An 8,701-nucleotide genomic window follows, 5' to 3' on the forward strand; every position below is an offset into this window, starting at 1 on the left:
GACTCCCATTATTCTTCCCTAGACTAGCATTCCTTTGTTTTCCTGGTCTTACTGATTAATAGTATTTTCTACAACCTAACAGTTGCCTGAAGAGGTGCAAATGCAAGTATTACCCAGTAAACCAAGAGTTTTCACCAACATCACCTTCTCATGGTCTCATTGTCCTGCCAACTGCATTCCTTGCTGCAGAATCTAACCAAACACTGCTGGAGCTGCTGTATCTGTAAGACACAAAAACATGAGCAAATAACAGAGGAATGATCATACTTCATTGGAGCAATGTTCTGTGTAGCCAAGTGTCCTATCTTAAGCAGTGGCCATCTTCAGCAGTGGGAAGTGTCCTATCTTCAGCAGTGTCCTATCTTCAGCAGTGTCCTATCTTCAAGTGTCCTATCTTCAGCAGTGGGAAAAGGACTGGAAAAGACTTTAAGAACAGGGCAAGCTTATATTATACTTCCACTAATGTACTCTCCCAGCAGTATATGGACTTCAGATGCTCGAATTTTTGTGTGTAATAGCTGCTGATGGATTTTTCTTTCACAATATTTTCTGTCACTTTCTGAACTCATATAAACTTCTAATGTTCACAAAACAGCTTGCAATGAATCCCTTGGTTAAAGTATTTGCAGCATGCAGCCCCATTGTCCTGGTTTCGGCTGGGATAGAGTTAATTTTCTTCCTAGTAGCTGTCATAGTGCTGTGTTTTGGGTTTAGGATGAGAATAATGTTGATAACACACTGATGTTTTAGTTATTGCTAAGTAATGTTTACACTAGTCAAGGACTTTTCAGGTTCCCATGCTCTGCCAGGTGCACAAGAAGCTGGGAGGGGGCACAGCCAGGACAGCTGACCCCAACTGGCCAAAGGGCTATTCCATACCATATGGCGTCATGCTCAGTATAGAAACTGGGGGGAGTTGGCCGGGGGGCAGTGATTGCTGCTCAGGGACGGGCTGGGCATCGGTCAGCAGGTGGTGAGCAATTGCATTGTGCATCACTTGTTCTGTACATTCTTTTACCATCATTATTATTATTATTATTATTTTCTCTTCCTCTGCTGTCCTATTGAACTGTCTTTATCTCAACCCACGGGTTTTACTTTCTTTCCAGTTCTCTCCCCCGTCCCACAGGGTGAGGGGAGAGGGTGAGTGAGCAGCTGTGTGGTGCTTAGTTGCTGACTGGGTTTAAACCATGACACCCATCTTTCCTCTTGCCACAAGTATGGCATCAGAAATCCGAATGGAGAAGTGAATACCTCCCCAGGTCCATGGTCTTTCAGTCCTGAGCAGAATGGACTGCACCTCAAAACTGAGAAAGCTGGTTTTTTAAAAGTGTCATTATTATCGGAACTAAACATATGACAGTAGCTGCTTACTTTAGTTTCTCTCACCTTTCAAAGGATCTATTCTCCTAACATCAGGAAAATTTAATGAAAAAGAAGAAAATGAAATTAATTTGAATTGGTGAACATCACAGAAAGGCAAATTATTTTCACAGAATACTCTCAGAGGCAAGACATAGGATGGAGGAGTCATTGAAAGGGTTCTCTTCCTGACCCAGGAGCTGAAAAAGCTGGGCCTTTCTGAGATGGAGTAGACCCCTGCAATGGGCTGGCAGCCCCCAGCAAAGGAAAAGAGGATGCATATGCAGCTGGCTGATGACATCTACAAATCAGTGGCTTTGTTAAATAATTGTTACATTGAATTTCCTTAGCTCAGCTCCCACCTCCTTTCCCTTGGCCCAGCATGACATGCTCCCACGAAAACAACTCCAGCTTTCATTCTACAGACCACAGAAAACTCTTCTAACTGGGATGAGTGTTTCACTGGACAGGCATTCATCTGCAGTGTTCCTCCCATAGACATCGCAGCGGGTCATCAAGAAAAGCAGCTCCTGGAGGCTTGATGTGGTGCTTTCCAAGTCACCCCAGAAGTTTCTCCCATAGCATGCTGGCTCTTGAGTTTCCTAGGTTCAACACCTCCAACATGACAGTCCCAGTTGTGGTTGATCAGCTCTCCCTAACAGGGCAGTGGGAAAGAGAAACACCTTTAGTCATGCTGACATACAAGTGCCCTGCAAGTCTGGATCCACCCCTGCAGGGCAGATGCTAACCCAATGCACAGGTTAGCGTATAAATTAGCATGCTATAGCTCAGGAGAATTAACACTCCCTCTGCCAGTAAGTAAGCCTCTTAGAAGTAAGTCACCCAAAAGTCTCCAAATGACTAATTTTCATGGGTCAGTATTGCAGGATCAGTCTGTAAAGCACTAAACTCGATAAAGCACTAAACATGATCCCTTACATGGAGACTGTTGATCAAGCACAAATTTGATGCAATCCAGATCTACTGAACTTGACCCTAGGTTGTTTGACTAGAAATTCCTAGCAATTCTTAAGAGCGGTGAAAATATTAATGTTTTAACCAAAGAAAACATTTGAAAGGAAAGCTTTGGCTTGGGTTTGTTTTGTTTTTTAAGCTCTTTTTATAATGAATGTGCTGTACCAGACTGAAGTGAGACAGAAGCTACTTCTGGTTAAAAAGCAATGAAAATTAAGTGCCTAAACACAAAAGGCTTTACATAAGAAATTTCAGGGTTTCATATTTTTCTTGTACATTCCTAGATACAGCCAGTGCAATTGAGAAGAGGATGCAGAACAGCAGACGGCTGATCATCCTTCTAACACGCCAGCTGATTAATTGTAAAGAACCTGCTTATGATCAACACATTGCTTTATACAATGCCCTCATTCAAAATGATACAAAGGTGATCCTACTGGAAATGGAGACAATTGGGACTCACGAGAAGCTTCAGGAATCTCTTAGTTTTATTATTAAGAAGCAAGGTACCATCAAATGGAGAGAGCAGCACACTGTGCACCCACAGTCATCCAATTCTAAGTTCTGGAAGCAGGTGAGGTACCATATGCCACTGACACGCAAGTCCTCATACTCAGCTAATGCCGGGTGAACAGCGAGTCTAAGAAAATACTGGTACACTGTCAGGATGACCCACATGCCTGCAGCTCCTTTTCCTTTCAGTAGGTACACGATTTTACAGTCTGGAAGTCTGGCTGTATTTTTAAACTTTTTTCAGTCCTTCAATTGAGTAACAATAAAGTAAATGGACGGAGGAGGTCTGGGGAACTGAGGGAAGTTTTTATAGGTATGGGAGTTCTGTAAATAAATCTTTCTAGGCCCTATGCAGAATTTTGCATGTCACAGGAAACAAAATATACCTATATTCTTTCTATATATACTTATACATATGACTGAAAGTTTTGATTCTGAATAGCTGAATAGCTGCAGGTTTCTTTCTGCAGGTTTGCTTTATCTTTCTAATGTGGTTGTTCAAACATAAATGCCTTCTGTATTATTCAACTAGAAAGCATAATGTGTATTATTCAACTAGAAAGTATAATGTTGTGCTTTTGTTCATTTTTTCCACCACTTATTCCTTTTTGATTCAATAGTAATACTCATACTATGACATTTTATTCTTCCTTAGTAGGGATGCTTCAGTAAGGGCTCTTTTAAGACTGATATGAATACAACATGTAAAAAAAATGCAGCGTTAAGAGAAATAAATACACACTGATATATATTTATATGCATTTTAATATTATATATATATTAAAATGAATCTCACACAAAGGGGAAATTTTAACTTTCAAGTACAACAGACTATGCTGTTGCTATTGTTATTATCTCCAGATACCAATAACATTTTAAAAATTAAGGGGTCTTTTTTGTACACTGATAGTATTCCTTTAAGCTACTGAAAAAAGAGATTTACTGCATTTTTATAACAGCCAGTATCCAGCTTTTTTTTTTTTCTCTGCTTTGACCTTATGCCTAGTTATACTTTCTTCTCATAGGGAATACCTTGAGATGCAAAGGTCAGAGTCAAATCTCCTCCTAGTTCAGGAGTGTATGAACAAAATGTATTCTAGTACAGATATCTTTGCGAACTTTAATCTTTTTAGCTTCTTAAATGCAGGAATTTTCTTACTGTTGGTGAAGGCTTGGTTCTGAGCTTCAGGCTTTCTACAGAGATGGATTTAAAAAGTGAAAATTAGATGCAGAACATCTAATGTTATCAAGTCCAGGCTTACAGAGCAGGCAAGTCCTTTCCTTTTACTGTAAATTTTAATTGAATGTGGATCTTCAGACTTATGGATGGCTATTCGGAGTAGGAAAAAATGTGTATGCAATATATGTATAGATTTTTTTTCAACATTAAATTAAAAGATCTATGGCAAACTAAACAGCTTTTCACTAATGAGTTATATTTTCAAGTGTTCATGCACTCATTGCTCACTATAAAACATCTAATATTGCATTTTATTATTGCCTCATTAGATTGTGTGCAGTGTTGGGTCCTGTTCCTAAAGATCCCTCTAGATAAACTGTCTCTATGGAAGCTCCACAAAATGGATTCATGCCCATGTAAGAGAGACTTGGTTTATTCCTACAGTACCAGTTCTTCGCACAGAAAGAATACAAATACTAGGCCATGTGTAAAGGCAGAAAAGCCTGTTGCTTTTCACTATGAATATTTTTCACAGCAGGCTCTGAGCAAGACAGAATATTCACTTCCAAGATTATTACAAGATCGATTTTTAATAGAGTTTGAGTCCTGGGCACTTAATGAGGAAGAAAGGATAACTGAGTATCTTGGAAACAAAACCTCTAGGACGAATTTTGAAGCTGGAAAGGGATAAGAGGAGAAGGTACAATGGGGAAGTGCACGGGGTCAGCAGTGAACCAAATAACTCTGAAACATACTGATATCTCCTTGGCTTCTGTTAGCCAGGCACGTAGCTATGATGGTGAAAAACAAACTCCCTAAATGGCTCTCGTGGTGACACTCCTTTTGTATCAAGCCTCATGGTCAACCAAGAAAAAAGGAGGAAAACAATATCAAGCAAAACCTGACAACTCCTATTGTGGTTTACTAGCAGTGAACAGTATGGCCTTGACAGAAAGAAAAGGGGGAAATTCTCAGAGGGGCAAAGAACTTTTATTGAACCAGGGGGTGAGTATGTGACTGTAATAATGACAAAAAAATGCTGCAGTTGTCACTTCTTTTCATATTCCTTGGTGGTTAGTAAAGAAATCTGAGATATGCATTAAAATTAATGTCTTTCTACAGATGTTCTCACATTTGTAGTGTTAAAGAGAAAGCACAAAAAGAACTGTGGAATACTTTTACAACATCCTTACAACATCAGCACCACTCAGGCCACACTGGAGTCCTGTGTCCAATTCTGGGCTCCGCAGTAGAAGAGAGACACGGACATACTGGAGAGAGTCCAACAAAGGGCCATGAAGTTGGTGAAGGGACTGGAGCATCTCTCCTGTGAAGAAAAGCTGAGAGAGCTGGGACTTTTCAGCCTGGAGAAGAGAAGGCTCCCATCTGATGGGAGCGTGCAAAGAAGAGGGAGTGAGGGTCTTCTCAGTGGTGCCCAGTGACAGGACCAGAGGCAATGGGCACAAACTGAAACACAGGAGGTGCCCTCCGAACATCAGGAAACACTTTGTTATGGTGAGGGTGACCCAGCACTGGCACAGGTTGCCCAGGGCAGTTGTGGGGTCTGCATCCTTGAAGGTATTCAAAAGCTGCCTGGACACGGTTCTGGGCAACGGACTCTAGGTGGCCCTGCTTGAGCAGGGGGTTGGACCAGATAACCTCCAGAGGTGCCTGCCAACCTCAACCGTCCTGCCATTCTGTGAAATGCGACTTAAAAAGAATCTAAATTTTCAAAAACATGTTTTTAAAGAAAATTGGCAATTTTTATTTCATATGGCCTTGGATGCAAACAAAGTACACTAGGCAGGCTGCCTTAATGGAATAACACAAGGACAGTCTGCCCTGTGCAAAAAAAATCTCGCCTTTCACCATAGAAAGCTTATAGAAGAATCAGTTTGGATGCTTAAAGCTTAAACTACACAGAACAAAGCTAATTTTGTTGCTGAATTAGAACTTCCACGTAGAGATTTGATGCCCTTTAATTTCTGCTCTGTGCTTCCCTGGTTTTGGTACCTCAAGTGACTCCGGAGAGCAGATTTGCTTTCACCTGTTAATAGAGCAGAGCCATCTTGCCATCTAGTGGATGAACAGGTATCGTGAGATTCAGACCAATTAGAAACAAATCCGTTTAAGAATAGCATTAGAATTAAACACTGTGAAATTTTCAGGGTGTGCATACTGCTGTAATCTCCTGAAACCCATACAGCATTACTTGTAAACAGCAGCTCAGAATCTGGCATTGAGAATACAGTCCTGACTCTCTCATAATAACGTATTTTGAAGGAACAACAGTGTCTCCTTGCCATATAACTGCAGTCATACAGAGTTGTATGTCCCCAGTTGTAAAATCTTATCTCTGGATACCTCATATCTGAAAAGTATTTGCTGCCTTGCTGGCAATAAAGAAATAACAAAGAGACAGGAATAAGCATTGACTTTACTGACACTGATGTCAGCAGTGAAGCTCCTGGTGACTTCCATGGTATGAAAACTAGCTCCTGCTAATACAAAGTAGGATAACTGCAGACAGAACTTAGAATGTACTGCCCTTCTCACATATGCATTTAATATACACCAGCGCTTTGTGTGAACATATTTAATGGTTTGGCATTGAGGTCTCCCATACTGTTGAGATTTGATGTTCCTACAGCTCCCAGTAGGTTGCTCCTACAGCAACCAACCATGACCCCTGCTGGCTTCTTCACCTAAACCACAGTCCTGAAAAGACAGCCTAGCTATTGCTCCTGCCACATGCAGGGAGAGAGTTTTACCTGTATTTGCTTCACATGGTTGTGAAGCCCAAGAGACTGACCACTAGAAGGAATTTTTTAGAAGTTTTTGTAGCAAGCTGTTATTTGCAGTGTATGCAATGTTAATTTCTTACAGCATTGGACAAAGGTATGTTTGGAAGATCATATGTCAGATTGACAGTATATTCTATTGAAAAATTGTACATGTACAACTGTATGCTCCTGACTCTTTCAAGGGTTAAAAAAACCTACAGCTGTTGCGTTAGAAACATGTGCACGTGTTCCCTTTTCCCACTTTAAAGCATGAGCTACGTGCCTAATTTTACATGAAAAATAGAATTTGTTGTATAGCAGTTAAAACTGCTTTCCAGTCTTTATAGATCTCCTAGGAAGGTTATGAAGCAATCCTCCTTGAAGCTATTTCAAAGTAGATGAAGGAGAAGAAGGTGACCGGATTTACAAAAAGCATATCATGCATATCCAGCCATGCTGTGGGCAATGGGAGAACACTGGGTGCTGCATACCTTGAACTGAGCAAGGCTTTTGACACAGTCTCTGTTGGTGAGATGATACAGATAAGTGGACAGAGGAGAGTGGAAAAACAGCAGGACCAAAGTTGATGCGGGATCAACATGTTGTGATCAGTATACTAACCTCAGCTCATGGTAAATCACTAGTGGCATCCGTCAGGGACTGATATTGGTACCACTAATGTTTAGCATCCTTATTAGTGACCTTGGCAGTGGGACAGACTGCACAATCAACAGATTTTTCAGACAGAAAAGCAAACTGGGGAAGGATAGTTGACACGTTGGAGGGCAGGGCTGCTGTTTTGGATGGAAACAGGCTGGAGAAATGGACTGATGGGTAACTCACAAGGTTCAACCCACATGCAAAGTGCTGCATCTGAGGTGGAACAAACCCATTCAACAACACAGCCTGGAGGTCAACCCAATACAAAGCAGCTTTACAGGAAGAGACTGGGTATCGTGGCTGACACTAAGGTGAACATGAGTCAGCAGTGTGTCCTTGTGACAAAGGCGACCAACTGCACCCTGCACCTTACTAGTGAAAGTGTAGTTGAGGAAAGTAATTATTCCCCTGTATTCAGCATTTGCGAGATCACCTCTGGAGTACTATGTCAAGTTTTGGGCTCCCCAGTACAAGTGAGGCACTGACATACTGGAGTGAGTCCAGGGAAAGACCACCAAGAGCACAGGACATAGAGGGAGAGGACAAGAGGTCCTATTTCTGTCTACAAGAATCTGATAGAAAGATAGAGAGAATGGATGGAGCCAGGCTCTTCTCAAATGAGCACAGCGATAGGACAAAAAAGCAACTGGCACAAATCAGAACATAGGAAATTTAAATTACATATTAGGAAAAAAATTTTCACCATATGCGTGGTCAAATGCTGGAAAATGTGCCCAGAGAGGCTGTGGGATCTCCATCCTTGCAGATGTTTGGGTCTCAGCTGTACATGCCCTGAGCAGGGGCTGGACCTGATGACCTCCAGAGGTCCTTTCCAACCTGAATTATTCTGTGATGCTACGATGTGGAAGAAAATTTGAAAATGTGCAACTTGCATATTTTAAAACCTCTGAGAAACATAAGAGGCTCTAATGGATGTGTTATCAGTCTGGAATCTGCTTTTTGACATCAGGGACAGATAATGCTGAAGAAACTACGGAATATAAATGAACGTCTGCTAAGAATTAATATAACTGGTATACAGAGATGACAGAAGTAGATAAAAAGGGAGTATTACCAGCTAGAAGCAAACAGGCTTAGACTGTGGTTACAAGAGTTGGATGTGTTGCTATTTATGACGGAAATAGTTTCACAGTTTAGGTTTTCAGTTAGCACCTCTGTGTAGTCTATGTTGGATGGAAAGGAAGATGTGAAAAACTGTGAGAAGTAA

General features: G+C 41.2%; 1 protein-coding gene across 3 annotated transcripts in view; it reads left to right on the plus strand.

The window, feature by feature from the left end:
* The window catches only part of IL1RL1 (interleukin 1 receptor like 1), a 29,490-nt gene extending 25,731 nt beyond the window's left edge, over window positions 1-3,759 (plus strand). For 2 of the 3 annotated variants that reach the window (XM_075524697.1, XM_075524705.1), the window contains exon 12: window positions 2,622-3,758. In XM_075524697.1, coding sequence (XP_075380812.1) covers window positions 2,622-2,968 — 347 coding nt within the window. In that variant the 3' untranslated portion in view covers window positions 2,969-3,758. Of the gene's footprint in view, window positions 1-2,621 lie in introns of all 3 variants that reach the window. The other variant, XM_075524715.1, reaches the window with a different exon arrangement.
* Window positions 3,760-8,701: the final 4,942 nt, after the last annotated feature.

Source organism: Mycteria americana, chromosome 1, assembly GCF_035582795.1.
Source record: "Mycteria americana isolate JAX WOST 10 ecotype Jacksonville Zoo and Gardens chromosome 1, USCA_MyAme_1.0, whole genome shotgun sequence".
Classification (NCBI taxonomy): domain Eukaryota; kingdom Metazoa; phylum Chordata; class Aves; order Ciconiiformes; family Ciconiidae; genus Mycteria; species Mycteria americana.